Source organism: Notamacropus eugenii, chromosome 2 (genome assembly GCF_028372415.1).
Source record: "Notamacropus eugenii isolate mMacEug1 chromosome 2, mMacEug1.pri_v2, whole genome shotgun sequence".
Taxonomy (NCBI): Eukaryota; Metazoa; Chordata; class Mammalia; order Diprotodontia; family Macropodidae; genus Notamacropus; species Notamacropus eugenii.
Genome location: NC_092873.1, coordinates 8,057,713 through 8,075,996, shown reverse-complemented (window position 1 = coordinate 8,075,996; position 18,284 = coordinate 8,057,713). Strand labels below are relative to the sequence as shown.

The 18,284-nt window shown below is 35.5% G+C and overlaps 1 protein-coding gene across 1 annotated transcript; it reads left to right on the top strand.

Moving 5' to 3' along the window:
• The first annotated feature begins 921 nt into the window (after nt 1-921).
• LOC140522465 (ankyrin repeat domain-containing protein 26-like) lies at nt 922-11,394 on the top strand. Its single transcript, XM_072637900.1, has 3 exons — nt 922-2,141; nt 4,660-4,809; nt 11,278-11,394. Exons 1-3 carry the CDS (start codon nt 1,413-1,415, stop codon nt 11,392-11,394), a joined length of 996 nt encoding a protein of 331 aa, XP_072494001.1. The 5' UTR covers nt 922-1,412.
• The last annotated feature ends 6,890 nt before the right edge of the window (nt 11,395-18,284 follow it).

Here is an 18,284-nt window from a genome sequence, read left to right as displayed (position 1 = left end):
TGTGAACTGACTCCTGGAAGTTACAGCAAGGAAGCAGTAATTTAGAATCCATCTTTGGTAGGAAGAGGTAGGTCAATTAATTGGCATTCTGGCCAAACTGGCACTATGTCTTGTCTAATTTCCCTGATCGCGCAAGTTTTCACTATGGAAGATTTCAGTGAAATTACAGTTTCTCCCTTGTTCAAATGTTATTTCATCAATTAGTGAATAATAATTATGTGAACAACACTGTGATAGACCCTGAGAAGTATACGAAGACTGTGTGTGAGACACGCACTGTCTTCTTGAAGAATTTTCACTCTCTCTGGGAAGTCAGTACAAAAGAGAGAAAGTTCATTTGTAGCAAAAAGTAGAATTTAAACAACTACTAAGTGAACGATATTCCTGTAAGTATTTATGAAAGAAGATATCAGTACAGGTGGAAATTAGAGCAGATGGTATTAATCCATTCATGCTTTTATTAATGAGAACATTACTCGATGCAAATTGGTTGAGTTAGCAGCCCTAGTGGAAGAACAATTGCTGAATACCTACGTATTATACATATATATATGTATATACATATATATATATATGTATATATATTTATACTTATGTATGTACATTTATATATTTATTTATATTGATATATCTGTTCCTGTGTGGATGTGTATATGTACACACAAAATTATACATGTACACATATGGAATTACACACACATGTGTGTGTTCATATAATTATATGTCTGAAATCTGGTAAAACTGTCAATCTAAGGGGGACTTTTCCAAGATTTTGTGTTCTGCTTCAGTCCATTGCCATCCACACGACTTTCAGCAAATGGTTTTCTGTCGTTAGGCTTCTGGTTCTTGAATTATAAAATGATGTACTAACTCATCAGTAGTGTCCCCTTTTGCTCTAATAATCTATAGTTTCAAATTCGTGAACTGCACTTCTTTTCCACACTTAGCAATATAAATAAATATAAGTATTTCCCTCATAAAGGTTGTGCAAATTGTAGGTGAGATCATGTATTGAAAGTACTTTCCAGAGACCTTGAAATGTCTGAAATAGAATCAGCAGTGTGAGATAAAATGTATGGAGAAAAGGAAATCAAATATACTGAAAGAAAGACAGCTTTGTCGGTCCAAAAACGCGTTCCAAATCTTCGATTTATGATGCAGTTTTAAGTCCTGTTCTTTGCGCAAATTAACAGAATGGGAAATAGGTGAAACTCCCTCAGTTAACTTTTCCTCTGAAGACACTATGCTTCTTGGACCTTTGGCGTTTATTTTGAATTTTTATGGAAATATCAGAATTTATAATTTTATTTTGAATAACATTTTTTTCTTTTTCTTATCTTTAGGTTCCTCTTAGGAACGAAAAGGAAAAATACCTGCAGAAAAAAAAGGAAATCATACAGTATGAAGTTGCCATGCACCAAATGGAATTACACACAGTAAAAAGTAAGGATAAGCGCACCAGAAAGCACCACACAGAAGAAACTGAAGCGTTGAAAGAAAAGATTGAAGAGCTTCAACAGAAATTACAATTAAATAAAGAAGCGTTAAGAAAAATCGGATTTCAGTGCCGTCGACGAATAATCGTTCTGAAAGCTCAGAATGCCATGCTGAACTCTAAACTGCAGAATGCAGAACAAAACATTGAGAAACTAGAGGACGATGGGGCATCATACCCGTCCAGGTTGATTAAAATCGTTGGCAAATATGAGTTATCAAAATTAGCCCTTGAGGATTCCTTTGAGGGTAAAAGAGATGAGTGGCTTCATTTAAAGGACAAACTAAACCATGACTTGTGTAGTCTAAGAGAGGATAACGGTGTCCTTTCTGAAAAACTCTCTAAGACTGCAAGTAGAGCCAAGAGTTTAGAAAATGAGCTAGACCATGTCCATGAATCCCTCAGAGAGAAGACATACATTTTAGAAAACACACAGAGAGAACTGAAGCATGCTGAACAGAAGGCAGAGGAACTTGAAGAACCAAATCAAGTGTTAAAGGAAAAAGTCAAGAGATATAGTTTGGAAAATGAATCTCTCCAAGAAAGATTAGGCAAAATCCAGAGTGAAAATATGGTGCTGCAGCAAGAGCTTGAAGACACACAGAAGAAAATCATAATTCAAGAAAAGCAAATGAGTGATGCCCAGGTGCAATTTATTGATCTCTTCAATAAAGTTTATGCTGATATTGATAAACAAGCTCTTATAGTAGAAGAGAGCAATAAAGTATTAGTTAATGTGTGAATGGAACCACTTCAGAGAGCAAACGTGGAAATATGAAAATGAGAAGGCCGCAAGAGGGTTCGCTTTTGAAGTATTTTGCTTGGATAAGTTTTAGTCGTTTTGAAATGAAATTCAATTTAATTTTTATCAAGATATCTTAGGAATTTGAATATTCGACAGGCTGGTGATGCTATTATCTTTCATTGTACAAATTCTGATATATAAGAATTGAGAGTGAGAATCCATGATATGATAAGTAGAACAAGTAATATAATAATTTTTAAGATCAAATGAATATAAAAATGAAAATAACATGTACTGTAATACAATATAAGTAATAAAGCAAACAATCGAAAGCAATTTTAAACATAAAAATAATAATATAAAAGCTAAAAGTATAAAAATAATTTACAAATTCTTCTTTTAGGTAACGACACATTTTGCTTCAAGAAATCATGCAGTCCATGACATTTGGCTTAATAAATATTTGTATAGGAAATCTCTAGTATCCAAATAAAGATAAATTTTTATTTCATTAATTTTTCTATTATTCCATTTGAATACTGAAATATCACAAATTTTTTCAAATGCTGCAATTTAAGAAAAGTCTTCCAACATAATGCTAGGAACAATATTACAGTTGAAGTATAAAATCTCTTTTGAGATAACTGTGCAATATGCCCTTTACGAGTTTCATTAAAATTTAAACATACTCATCTGTCTAACTAGTTTCAATTTAGACACTTTTGAACTAATTTTTGAAACATTAACGATTGGATTCTATTTGTAGTGAAATTCCGTAGTCGAGCCACTACTTTTCTTTGAAATTTAGGACAGTGCTTCTATTCAGAAACATTATGATTCTTCATTAAGCGTTAATTTTTCAGTTACTAATCTTATTTTTTAATTGTACTCCACTATTTTTTCATCTCTTTTTTTATTTTTTTTTTTGTGGTTGGACTAACAAGTCTTGCTCAGTTTCCAAAGTTGCCGGTTCTGGAATCACTCCTTTTAGTTCCTTAATATGAATAATTTATACAGTCTAATAGCAGATCACATTATCTGTGATTTTTCATATATGCAGTGAGGGTCGATTCTACCACGTATTGTCCTGGGTAATGATTTCATCTAAAAAATTTAAAATTTTATCTAGTCATTCCATAATAGAGTACAGTTTACTTGTAGAAATTCAGTGAATTGAGCCAATTTTACTTTCTGAACTTTACATTGTCTTTTCTTAGCCTTATGTTTTCTTCAAAAAATTTGGCGTGACTCTACTAAAATTGACTTTTACAAAGTACTTCATCTTGTCTAATTAGAAAAAAACATTTGGCTTCTTTTGATTTTTGGCTTCATTTGGTTTTCATAATTTATGTAATAATTCCCCTTGCTCTGTAGTGAAAGAGGAGAAGAATTGTTGCAGTATATCATTCTATACACATACAGTTATGTTTTTCTGTGTGGATATCTACATATACATATATGTGAACGGATGAATACGTCTGTATGTCCAAAACTCTGTACTTCTAACATGCTATGTACACATAGCGTGTAGAACTAGCATATTTTCCATAGTTTCCTGTTTCTTCTCCATTGACTGAAACCAGGAGTGTAACTCTTATCTGAACAGAGAAAGCAACTTCCTTGAAGGCTTAGCAAGACTATTGAAGATGTGAATAATACCTAGCTCCCATATTTGTTGTTGACATTTTGACTTTGGGCATGTTAAGTGCTTTTACCAAGCCTGACAAGCATATCAGTGCCTATGTTCATTCTCCAGCGTAAACCATGAGAGGAAAGAAAGCAAAACCTTTTCTTGTAGATGTCTTTCTTCTACGGACTGGCACACAGAAATAAGGTAGTCAACTTTTCCGAAAAATGGAATGGGAAACCTTTACATTTTCTACCAAGCATAAGAAAGTGTACGTTCTTCCCTCCTCTTTCCTTTACTTTGCGTGGGAATTTCACGTAAAATGTTTTAGTGCCTAGATAGCTTTGGAGGTGGTCTCATTCTTGTCAATTAAGACGTAATGGGGAAAGCAGGCTGACTGTACTGATTTCTGAGGAGTATTCTGAGGGAGTAGAAAGATCTCATTTGCTCCATGCTAAATGGAAGTTGAGTGGTATAATCTAAACAACTTTGCTGTCTCAGGAGCCAAGTTTCAATCTTTTTCTTTCTAAACGTCTACCTTTAGGACCTTGGTTACTCATTTAACCTCTTTGGAGTTTAGTTTTTCTCACCTGCAAAATGAGGTTGTTTCCTTAATCCCTAAGAGATTTCTGTCTTTCAATCTTTGATAATTATGAACATACTGAAGAAATTAAGTTGTATGCAAAATTATACAGACTTTTGATTTGAATTTTAAAATTATATTTATTTTATACGAGCTAATGTTGCTTTATGAAATCTGTAATATTTGTAATTTGGACATATTTCTATCAGGCTAGAGTAAGAAATCTTCAGCGAGAGCCACCTGTTTCCTGCAATTATCAGTCCCTGACAGGAGTTTCACAACAAGTCACATCATTTAAGGAAATTGATTATGAAGATAAGGACAAACTACAGAAGGAAGTAGATGAAACCAAAAGTCAAGTACGTATGCAAAAAGATCAGTAATTTGTTCTGGAAACAAATGAGTGGAAAGTATATTCAGTGTGACATTTCACATTTTTAAGCAATATATTTAGTTTTAATATTCTCCAATCACTACGACAAAACTTAGATTTTTTTCCCTCCCCAAGAGCCATACAATTCTATATAGAATCTACATATACATTCCTACTGAGTACATTTTCACTATAGTCATGCTGTGTAGAGGAACTAAAATAGATGGGAGAAATCATATAACAAACCAAAATATAACACACACACACACACACACTCACACACACACAGAAATGATCTGTTAAATTCTGCGATTGAATTCCATAGTTCTTTCCCTGCATGTGGAAAGCATTTTGCCTTAGGGCATCATTGGGAATTTTTTTTTTTTCTATGAATATCGAAGTCTACCAGAAAAAGCTCTTGCACACTTTGGTGGTTGCTGTGCACAAAGTTCTCCTGGTGCTGCTCCTCTTGCTCAGCATCAAACCATGTAAATATTTTCAGGCTTCTCTGAAGTCATCTTGCTCATCATTTCTTATAGCGCAATAGTATTCCATTACATTCAGATACCATAATGTCTTCAGCCATTCCTCAATTGATGGGCATCCCCTTGATTTCCAGTTTTTGGCCACTACAAAGAGTGATGCTGTAAATATTTTTGTACATGTGGGGTCCTTTCTCATTTTTATTATCTCTTGGGGATACAGTCATATTGCTGTATATTGCTGGGTGAAGGGGTATGCACATTTTTGTAGCCCTTTCGGCACAGTTCCAAAGCGCTGTCCAGAATGGGTGGATGAACTCACAGCTCCACAAACAATGAATTAGTGTTCCAACTCTCCCACATCCTCGCCAACATTTATTATTTTCCTGTTCTGTCATGTTTGCCAATCTAATAGGTGTGTTGTGGTACCTCAGAGTTGTTTTGATTTGCATCTCTAATCAAAAGTGGTTGAGAGCATTTCTTCTATGATTATAGGTATCTTTAATTTCTTCCTCTGAAAATTGTTTGTTCATATCCTTTTACCATTTATTAATTGGGGAATGACTTGTATTCTGGTACATTTGACTCAGTTCTCTATATACTCTAGAAATGAGGCCTTTGTCCCCAACATTAACTGTCAAAATTCTTTCCCAATGTACTACATCCCTCTGAATCTTGATTGCATTGGGTCTAGTTGTGCAAAAACTTTTCAGTTTAGTGCAATCACAATTATTCACCTTTCCCTTCATAATGCTTACTGTCTTTCCTTTAGTCAAAAACTCTTCCCTTCTCCATAAATCTGATAAATACACTATTCCTTCCTCCTTCACTTTGTCCATGATATCAATCTTTATCCCTAGATCATGTACCCATTCATTCTTGTGCATGGTGTCATGAATTGGTCTATGCTTAGTTTCCACCACATTGTTATCCAGTTTTCCCCGCAATTTTCTCAAACAGTGAGTTCTTATCCCAGAAGGTAGGGGTCCTTGAGTTTATCAACCCAGAGACTGCTATATTCATTGCCTGCTATCTCTTGAGTACCTAGCCCATTCCACTTCTCTACCCTTCTCTTTCTTAGCTACTACCAAGTGGTTTGGGGAATTGCTGCTTTCTCATTTTACCAGTTTTGTCAATTTTCTGAACACTGTGTCTGTAATTTCCGTTGACTTAGAATTACTCCTCCAACTTCCACAATCTGTACACGTAAATTTTAATACTTATATTCACTCTTTCTGTGGTTGACCATTTGGTTTATCTGTCCTTATGCAAAGAGTGAGGTGTTTGTCCCAGGACCAATAATAGCTCAATCATTCCTATCATACTTGATTTTTAGAAACACCTTGACCTTCATTTTCTCATTTAATCCCCCAAACAGCACTGTCAAGTACAAATTCTTTGTTTCTTTCTGTTCAAACTCCTCCTTGAATAACAAGAAAATGTTATTTCTTCACATTTTGTACATATAGAAATTGTACATGGAAAGGATAAATTGGAGTTGAAGTAATTAGATGGATGCTTTCATTAATATTCCCTAACTTAATCAATCTGATCTCACCCTGTGGATTTCCACCTCCATACCTCCATCTTGTTTAGTTACTCTTCTTGTTTAGTTACACTTCCTCATCTGTGCTACCTATTCAAAACCTTTCTACTCTTCACATTCAAGATGTTTTTGAATTACAAAAGTATGATTCTTTTCTCATAATGCTTTTTGGGCTTTTCACCCCTGTTGATTCCTGAATCTCCTCAAATCCACTTTTCATCTGATACCACAAAATCTGGTATTTAATTACAGATAGATTGTCCTATGGTGATCGCATTTCTTATCAAACTATCAATTGCTTTATCTCATTGTTTTTTACCCAATTATAATGGAGTTCCTTGAGGACAGGGAGTATTCATGCTTCCTTATTTTCCATAGAAATTCCTTCTCCCAGGATGTTGGCAGTAGAGTAATTGTTATTATTGTAGTAGCAAAAGTAGTAGTAGTAGTTGTAATAGATTTGGTAGTAGTACTTCTAGTAGAAGTAGTAGTGGTACTGGTAATAATAGTAGTATTACTAGTGGAAAAACAAGAAGGACAAAACTCTATATTCATTTCTTGGCTTTGCCTAGGTTGAAAATGGAGTTAAAATGAAAATTGGCTCAAGGTGATATTTGTACGAAAGCACCTTGAGTTTGTCTATTCTGGTTTTTTATATATTTTCGGTTTCCCAGAGCCTCCAATGGCCACATATAAATTCAGTAAAAAAAAAATATTGTTGTTATTATTATTAGAAATTATTAAAATGAAGGGGAGGTTACGCATAGAATACCAACACAATCAAATTCCCCTAACGGGTTTCCATTATTAGGTCAAGTGTCTTTCTCCTTTTTCATTTGCTTTCCCATATTTATATCTAGTTGTGTGTGCTATTCATCATTATGCCTGCCAAAAAGTATAGAAGTGGATATTTCTGACATTCCTCAAACATATTTTCAAATTAGTACCCATCATAAGTGGTAAAGCAAGGGAAATCTAAGCCAAAGTGATCAAAAAGAGAATTTTGTATGATGAGATGTTTCTCAACTTGAAGGGGATTGGCAGCAATTATGGATAAAATCTTGAGCCTGGGCTGAGAAAGATCTGATTACAGATATAGCCTCAGATGCTCTTGGTGTGATCTTAGGCAAGTCACTTAATCTTTTCAGTATTCTCAAACATGAAATGGGGTTGATAATAGCACCTACCTCCCAGGGTTGTTGTGAGAATCAAATGAGATGATAATTGCAAATCACTCAACTTTATGGCCTTTGTTCCTTGCACACGTTAGACACTGACTAAATGCTAGTTTCTCTACACTGAAAACAAAAGACCATTGTCATTTTCATACAAATAACCACTGCCTCCCCAATTTTCATATCTACCTCCTAATTTTTCAAAAGCCTTATTTTGAACTCGTTAATTTCCGTATACTTCCCTTAGCTATGACATTATTACAAGGTCCAATCTCATTCTTAGAAAAACTTCTTTACTCTGGCATTTGACCCTTGAGACATTTTTCTAGGTTTCAGAACGCAGTACGAGAGTGAAACAACTTTTTTTTTCCCAATTAACTCCCCTATCCCTCATTGTCTTCATTTCGCTCACATTGTTTGTGGAACACATCGATTGAAATATTACCCTTCCAAACCTTTTAGTTTCAGGCTGCAGTCCAGAAACTAGGTGTGGACTGAGACCTTGAAGGTAAAGTAAGGAAGAAAAAAGTCAGAGTCCCTCTTTGTCAGTACGAATTACCTCATGTAATTGGTATTCAGTGCAAACTAGCACCCATTTCTAATCTAATTTCCCAGATCATCCAAGTTTTCGCTCTGTAAAAATTAGTCAAATTACAATTTCTTCCTTGTTCAAAATTTACCTCATCAACTAGTGAAAATCCATATGTGAATTCCACTATGAGAGGTTCTGAGCAGGTAGCAAAAGCTATGTGTAAGACATGCACTCTCTCCTTGAAGAATTTTCAGTCTCTCTAGCATTCCAATGCCAAATAGAGGAATTTCATGTTTAATACAATGTAGCATATAAACAACTACTAAGTGCATGGTAAACATGTAAGCATTTATGAAAAGGAGAGATCACTATAGGTGGAGGTTAGAGCAGATGGTATTATCCAGTCCTGTTCTCAGTACAAGAAGTTCCCAGAGCAAATTTGCTGAGGTAGCAACTCTAGTGGAAGAAAAATTGCCGAATATCTGAATTTTATATATGCGTACACACATCTATCATCTGCACATATGTATATTAATTATTGATAGCATATATAGGAGGGTGAACTTTCAAAATTTTGCGTCCTGGCTCAGCCTCTTGGCATACAACTTGTTTTTATGAATGTTTTTCTCTCTCAAACCTTGGATTCTTCATTTATAAAAAAATCTGTACTAACTCATGACTTGTCCATTTTTGCTCTGCTTATAGTTCTAAATGAGTATAGTGCAGTTGATTATCCTGAAAATATTTAGTGAATTCCTGCTAGGTCCCTATACAATATATCACCAGTAGACACTGAAATAATAAAGAACTAAAATGAGAGGTGATTCTCAATGTAGGCATTAACCCGAATAGCATACTCACTCAATGCTGCAGACAAAAATCTCAAAGAATGTAGTGAAGGCAAGGTTCATTGAAGCAAAATAGTAAGGAAAGCATTGAAGAAAAGTGAGAACTTTGAGTTGCCTTCGAGATTTGGGAAGGGATAAGCAGTACAGGAGAGCAATGGAGTCCAATAGGCTAAGAAAGTGATGGATTAGTAGGATAGGGAGCGATAGGAAAATACGAAAAGCATAGGAGTGTGAGGAGGGGAGCCGTAAAGCAATTAGAATTAAAAGTTGGAAAAATGTGATGAAGTGAGATATAAGAGAAAAGAAGACGGAGAATTTAAGCCTCAATCTGATAGCCCATAGAAGTTCCTGTACATGGCAGTAACATGATCTCAACGATGTTTGATAGTACTTGGCTTAGCATTTTGTAGGAAAGATTGGTGTGCGGGCAAAATTAGAACAGAAAGACTCTGTAGCCCTTTTGTTTTTAATTAAACTGTATGCAACTGATTTAACACCAGTGTGATTGCTTCCTCCTTTGTAAAATGAGAAGGTGGGATTAAATGCTCACCTCCCTCACTCTTTGATCCTCGGCTTGAAGTCATGATCCAGGACCAAAGGGGTCTCCATGAGATAGAAGAGGAAAGAGAAACAGGGTGAAAGGATAATTTATAGGAAAAAGAAATTACCAATCACAGAAGAGAAAGAGGATCTATGTTTCAGTGAAGTCAGAGACTAAGAAGAAAAGTTTTTGGATACCAGTATGACTTCTACCTCTTGAGAATGAAGTTGTAGTAGACTAGTAAGGAGGGAATAACTGATTTTATGGCAATGAAGAAAGGCACTATGTTTTAGGAATAGAGATCTTGCCTCAGACGTAAGCATAGGTTGAAATCCCAATGTTGACACAAATGGCTTCATGATCCTGGGCCAGTTTTGCATAATTTTGGTGCCCTAAGTTATTCAGTAAAACTCTGAGAGTTGCAGATTCTGAGACGTCCGTTGAGGGCAGGACCTATTTGTACTGATACGTTATAAACGTTATGACTGGGCATTTCCTATACCAATTAAGTCACAGATAAATAGAAAATAAATAAGGGAAGAGTTACAGATAAATAGATGAATGAAATGGAAATAGGAAGTGAAGAAATTGCAGCTGTGGTAAAAATTCATTGGAGAAATGTGGAAGCAAAGAGGAGAAATAGGAGTGAGTCTACAATACAATCATGCAGTATTCACCATAATGAGCAGGCTTCTGTCTTTCTTTGCAAGAGAGTAAAGAGCACCTGGCTCATAATCTGGAACAACAGATAACCACTCAAGGAGAAAAAGAAAACGTCAATTTACTCACGTTGCATCTCTCTTATTTCAGTACAAAGAGATTAGCAGAACTGTTTTACACCCTTACTTACAAAGACATACATTGTCATTTCAACATAGGAATGTGTGGAACATGGGTCAGGTGTGCCAACGCAAAGGGGAAGTGGAGCTGAACGGATAATTATCATGGGCTCTAGAGAAATAGGAAAGGCCAATGTTCCTCCAAGGTGTGGTGTGTTGGGAAACTTGGCCCACTTTCTATTCATTCCTATTCATTTCAATCATTTCTAAATTTATGAATATTGTCAGTAAAAGTAATACCTATATTGAATCAAATCAGAACTTTCATTGATTTAAATTTCAAAAGAAAAGAAATAGTTTGTAGTGAAATCACAGGAAAGGTATGTCATGTCAAGGAAGATCAATCATTTTCAAATCTTTCCATATTTGTTTTGGTTTAACAATCTATGCTTAAATTGATATTTACAGTTGGAGCTAGAGTTAATGAAGAGAATCCCTTTCAGAAATGCCAGTTCAATTGTGATATTTTTCATTGTAAAATTTTTTTAAAGCTTCGTATTGAAAGGGAAAAATTCACGAGACTCAATGAGTGGAAGCAATGTCTGGAAGATTCTCTAGAACTACAAATGAAGAGAAATGATGAATTAGAGGAAGATTTAAATCGGTAAGACCCCTTTTGGCAGGCCTTTCAAAGGAAACATTAAGTAAGCAAGGATTTCACTCTTTTGTTAAATACTGAGTACAAATTCATTTTGTATATTAACACTTAAAGAATTCCACCATGGATGATTCTAAGTGAACAAAGGGGTTTTTTTTTTTATTTTCATTTTCTTCACTAACCTACCGCTGACAAATATACCTTGTGTCCTGCATCTCTGAAGCTATAGTAAAATGCTGCATAGCACCTGTACCTTAAAGTATGTTTGGTGGAATGATACTATACAGCATTTGACAGTCGCTTGTTCTGTATACTATTTCTGGACACAAATGCTTCTCTAAGGTAAATTTCTATGTTTTCCGTCCTAATTTATTTCCTTCATTATTTATCTAATTTGTTCAATTGTCATTCAGTCAAAAAGTATTATCAGACATCCATTCTATATAAAATACTGTGCTGGTCCTTGAGTGACAGGGGTCCATTACTAATGTGCAGTCCCTGCTTTGACAGTGAGTGATTGTAGGCTATTCAAAGAGGTAATGTAGGGACCCAAATAAGCTGTGCAAATGAGAATGTATTAAGTGCTTTAGAATGGTCGAAATGAAATGCAGTCAGAGACTGAAGGAGTAAAAGGCATCTTCTAATTTTGTGGGATCAGCCAAACTAAGTTAAGTATATGACTTTTGAGCTAGACCCCACAGCATTTCTTGACCTGGGATATAAGGCTCTTCACGATGTGCCAGCAGCGTGCCTTTTCTCTCTTCAATTATATTATTCTGTCTTCTATACTTTACACTCCTGTTCAACTGGACTATTCTCTGTGCTTCAAAACATGCCTTGGGCTTTCCCAAATCTGTCCTGTGCCTGTGATATTTACTCATGGTATCTACACTCATCCTCACCCAAATGCAGTTCCTCACTGAGGCCTACTCTGATCTCTGTTTTTGGTAATGAATGACCTTCCCCATCAGAGTTGACATTGAAATTTCGATTACACTCCCCTAAAGCTCTTACACGTGGTTGTATATTGTCATTATCTGCACATTTATTTCATATCCCACTTGGATGAGAGCATCGACCATAGTCTGTCTAAATTCTGTATTCTGTCACACTTTTGAAAGGTAAGCATTTAATGCTTTCAAATTGCATTGTAACTGAATTCCAGTGGATGACTTCTAATTGAATGTGGCAAGAAGTTATCACCGCTGAGGTATCAGATCTTCTTACCACAGGAGAGAGGTTGCCGTATTAGTGGGAGAGGAGAATCTCCAAATGGTCCTGCATTTTCCAGGACTTTAATTTAGCAGTGTTATGATAGAATTAGTTTTTGCGGGGCTTTTATTGAACTGCTTTTAAGAGTACTACCTCTGAGTGGGAGGGAGAAATGCCTCCCCTGTTCCACAAAGTCAGTTTGCAAAGGAGCGTTTGAGATCCATCTGATTTTTCAAGTTAGAGACTACCTGTAATTCCATCCACTAAAGCAACATTTTAAATGCAACTTGGTATTCCAATAGCATTAAATGAGATCATTTGTGTTTTGTAGCCTAGGACCTTTAAACACTTGCCCAGCCAATTTACATGGATCGACAATTAAAATAACGAAGACACATCACAGCACTGTAAAACTTTTTTTATTCAAAATGAATTTCCTTGTCCTTTAATTGTAGTATTATATTATTTGGAAGGCATCCTTCGTTCTACAAATATGACAGCATAACGAGAAATCATGTGGGCAGTGTTCTAAAATGAAGTGACATTAATGTAGAGCTGATGACGAATATATATCTTTTGAAAGAGAGATGAAATCATTGGTGAGGCTACTGTTTCTCTGGTTTTATTTCCCAAAATATTGTCAGATGTGTTGAGTAATGACAACAACTTTTTTTATATTTATTTTCTTCTCTATGATTGAGGATAATTTAAGGTAGTGGTTCAAAAATTACCCTTTTGAAATGTATAATATGTAAGCTATGAAGACATTGACTTAATTATTCTGTTCATTGTCACAGATGTTTCAACGCGTTACAAACAGCCATGACGGCATTAAAAGAATATGAAAATGGAGATGTTGTTGACCAGGGTGGGAGTGAAGTGAACTCATTCTGAAATGGATAGAGAAATTAATGCTTTAAAAAATCAGGTAATTCTGAATATTGAATTGTGTCAAATGACTTCCCTTGATATACCTTTTGAAATAGTTACAATATGCACCAGGCCATTGGACACCAATGTCCTTGAGATTTACATCTTCCCCATGCTAGGAAGACAACAATTACTATTTCAGGCCTAGTCTCCTCTTGCTGTTCTTAGCAACTCAGTAAACAAGCTTGGGACTTGATAATCTCCCTGAAAATTCTGGGCTCTACTAACTTTCTTTCTAGATTTATATGCTAGAAGGTTTTCCTCTTCTGCCGTCTTGGAACTTATATCAAATAGAATGTATTTAAATATATTGTGTTAATGGTACTTCTCAAGGATTAAAAAGCTTTCTCAGGTGAGAGAAATATTAGACTTGTTCTACTCATCAATGGAAGTGTGCAAAGACACAAATTTAGATTGGACCTCAAGAAAAACTTTCCAGCAATCAGAGTGCTACCAGAGGGAGATAAGCTATTTGAAGAAACACATGATAGAAAGTCTTTTAGGGGCACTGATTGCAGGATCTCTTAGAACTTCTGAACTTCTTCTGAACGTCTTCTGGATTTCTAAAGATCCAAATCATATCCCCCCCCAAAAGATGACTACTAAGCAGAAACAATTTGAAAAGCACTCGCTCTTTAAGAGCTTTTAAAATGGCAAAAACACCCCCCCCCCAAAAAAAAAACAACAACGAAAGAAATTTGATTGCAAGGTGATTACCGCTGATCAAGAACCTTCATAATACAAGGTAATTGAGTTAAAAGATTTAAAAGTGAAAACAGGACTTGAGTTGTTTTAAGAGGAGAAAGGAGTGGAATACTTAGAAGATTTTCATATCATTCCACCAGGACGTGGGTGAAACCGACTTCATTGCAGTATGGCCTATACATTGCTCTTCTGTTTTAGGGAAGCAAAGATTTTCTCGAACTTGAGGAATAATAAGTTGAGTAATTCATCTTGAACTATTTCTTAATTTGTAAGGATTCTAGTATTTGGTAATATTGAGCCATTTCCCCAACTCCCAGCAGGAGTTGGGGGAAATTCCTAGCAAGGTTTTGAAAAACAAGTGTTCAAATGTGATCCCACTGATAATGCTTAAAGTGCTATTTAAATGCTAACTAATAGTAATACTCTTTTTTTCTATGTCAAGTGACTCCTTAGAAACATTTTATCTTAACTCTCATTAATGTTCGTAGATGATATCTCTTGTCTTGCAATTCTCATCAATATTTATCATAAAGAATTAACTTCTTAACATTTATTGAGGATTGGTCCTCTGGAAGGCAGTGGTAGCATATGTTTTATTGATCACTTATTTCATTCTGTCCTCTAACCCCTGGGTCTGAAGGAATAACGATCGAGTCCTGTTTAGCGTGTTGGTTTATTCCCTTACAGCACTTGGGGAGCAGGAAGACGGCCATTTCACAACAGACGCTCTGAGAAACAATGTGATGTCCCTGGGTACTGTCACCTGAGTTTTGAGAAAGACCTCTCTGGTTTTCTCTGGCTCTGTAACCCAAAATCCTACCATGTCGCCTTCAAATGGCTATAAATGTATTTGCTTTCTCAGTGAAGTTTCTGAACATAGAATCAGTGTTCTCATTAGAATGAGAAAGGAAATTGCATGTCTTTCCAAATTCCTTTTGAGATGTCTTGATGCCTTAGGCCTGGCATAAGTGAAGAATTTATTGATCTCCTTCGAGTATGAATTTTATTGATATCTGCGCACTGTATTAAGAGCTGGAAAAAAGATGCATGAGAAAATTAGAGATCACAGAAGAAAATATGGGATGAAATATGAAATGTGGATTACACAGTGTATCAGAGCTAATCAAAGAAATTCTTGGTTTATCATTTCAGTCTTAATTTTGTTTTTGATTTGTCACTTTACCTAAATAATCATTTCAGGAAATACAATTTGTAGCTGTAATATGTAGAGAATGATGCATTTAATTACAACTGAATTAAAAATAATTTAATGTTATCAGTTTAAAATTAGTCTTTAGTTTGAAAGACCTAAATTGAATTGGTGTAACTTGATAATGTTCTTTTATACAGATTAAATACCTTACACAGCAATTGGAAGCAGCATTTTCATTTTATAAACACTTGGCATCAATTAATCAAAATCTTCAAGAAGAGGTTTTTTTTCACGAAAACCTTGCAGAAGAAATGTGACCAGTTGGAAGCAGACAGCAAACACCTGGAAGAAGAAGTTGTTGCTATTAGACATCATCTGGAAATTCTTAAGCTAAAATGCAGCTAAATGGCACAGAATAAAAACATGATCTTGATGAACGAGCATGGCTGGAAACTGATGAAAAACCAAAGGAACTCCATACATTCCTCCAGGTAACTTCATTTACCACGACTCTGATTGTAAAATATTTCAATGTAAATGAAATTTTAGGATATTTTTCCCGGTTCTACACCCAAAGTAAGCATTCCCGGAGATTCTGGAGTTGAAGACAACTTTTGGAATTATACATGTTTTTTGTAATGATCCTAATACTAGCACCAGAGTAAGTACCAGAGTGCAAACTAATGACTAACTTCCTGTAGAAATAGGGCTGTTGTTGCTTTTAGTTAAAATTTAATTCAGATGAACTTTATGATCAATACTTTCAAAGTTCGAATCTATTTTTAGAAATTCAGAATCGGTCTCTGGATCTCTGACTGAAATTAAAGTGAAAGCTAAGAAGTAGACATCTGTTAATTTCCACGATAAAACTGGGCAGTTTCTCATTAATTTCATTCTTTGTTTTCCGTTTGGTTTAGACTCAGCAGAGACAGACAAGTTAGAACAATGAAGAGAAAATAAATTATAAATATTTATAATTACAAATTAGAAAATAAGAATGCTGATCTAAGGAACCAAATGGAGCAACCAATAAGAGAACTGGAATCCCAAGTCTCAAGAATGACAAACTCATATCAAGACGGTACTGAGGGAGAGAGAGACAGAAATATGCCCAGCTTTCTTTTGAAGATTTAAAAATGAGACAATTATTGTCAAACAAATTATACAGGTAAGCCGAGGCAGAGAAATAATACTTGAACTTATCAGATTGCTCTTGAGCTTTTCGATGATGATTTTTAACAAATCCTTAATTCACAAATCCATGACTCCATTGGGAACTCGGTATCAAGAGTAGACATTATATTCATTAATAGAAATGAGTAAACCATTTTTTTTCAAAGTTAACTAGGTAGACAGGAATGAAGTGTGGTCCATTGGAGAAACGTTGGCTTGGCTGTAGAAGCAGAGGACCTGAATTCAAATTTTGCCTGTGATGCTTACTCCCTGGTCTCTCTCATTCCCTGATCCTGAAACCTCTGGTTATTTATTCGCTGTGTCTATCAGATAAAACACAAACTGAAGAAAATGAGTAATAACCTTCATCTTTAAAAAACAATCTTATGTATCTGCTTTCGAAAGGCTGTTAATGTTCAGACTCTTGACAGCAAACAGTGACTGAAGAAAAATGTAGGCAATAGGAAGTCAGAAATATAGATAGTAGGAAATGAGTTCATTGGAATCAGGAAGAAAAAGAAACAAAGAACTCTCTTACTTTCATAAAGTTTGAGGGAGGGTATGAAGGCCTCAGTCTATACTGGGAGTTCTTATTACTGACTTTTACCCAGACATATGTTTTCCCTCCCGAAATTCATTTATTCAAGAATAGGTTATGCTTTTTGCTCTCACCCTTCTTTGCACCTTTTGCCTCCTTTTCTTGGCGTGTTGCTATCTTGATATGTAGTCTAAGGATATTCAAATGTGGTGGGCATAGGGTAATGTACAAAGTCAAAAAAAATATTTCCAATACCCAGCAGAAAAACACACCTTCCAGCAAATGTTCAGGAGATGAAGGAGCGCTGCCTTCTAGGACCCTTGACAGTAGGACTCTGACCAGTCTTAATTCATCCTGCTCGTCTTCACTCTCATTTTTCAGCCAAACTGCTCTACCACTTACTCTGTATTTTGTCCTGCTCTGTATCCATTCGGGCTATCTGTTGAAATCTCTCTCTTCCTTCAGACACTTTCACAGGTGTAAATTCCAGGAAGCTTTCCTGGATTTTGCTCATCTCCCTGATAATCATTTCCCAATAAATTGATTTATTTGTTTCTTTTAAAGGCATACTAAATAAAAACTCTATCAATTAATGTAACAGAGTACCTACTACTACATGCATGATAATGTAATCCATCCCAAAGTTTGCCAAACTTTGACGTAACAGCCATTTTTTTTCTGAACTATTCATAAAGGGAAAGAGTGGACCAATATTAAATAGAAATGACAATGATTATATGTAAGTGTTCAATTATCCCAGGGATCCCTGAATTCATTGGTCTAGACTCTAGCCCAGATTCCCTAAAACTGATACAGATTGAACCCGAGAACCTTTCTCCATCTGGTCTGAGTTACCTAGAGACTTTTTTATTCACTTCTCAGCAAAAACAATCAGCACCTTATTGCCAGGATTTGATTGATCCCCACAAGAATGTACATATAGGGACCAACTTTGATCACATCCAGTAGCATAAGCTATCCCTCTCTCCTGGAAATTAAACCCGTCTTCCAGTTGCCAATAACAATTCCACTGTATCCTTCCTCAACCTGAAAATGCTTCCAGTATGTATGTCCTCTGTTCTCAAAGCAGACCAAAATGACATCATTGTGCTTGAGTCCAGATTCAGTGTGTCTGACTGTGGCTGATGATACCAGTTCCGACTAGCAATGGTCTACCTCACTTTAGGCA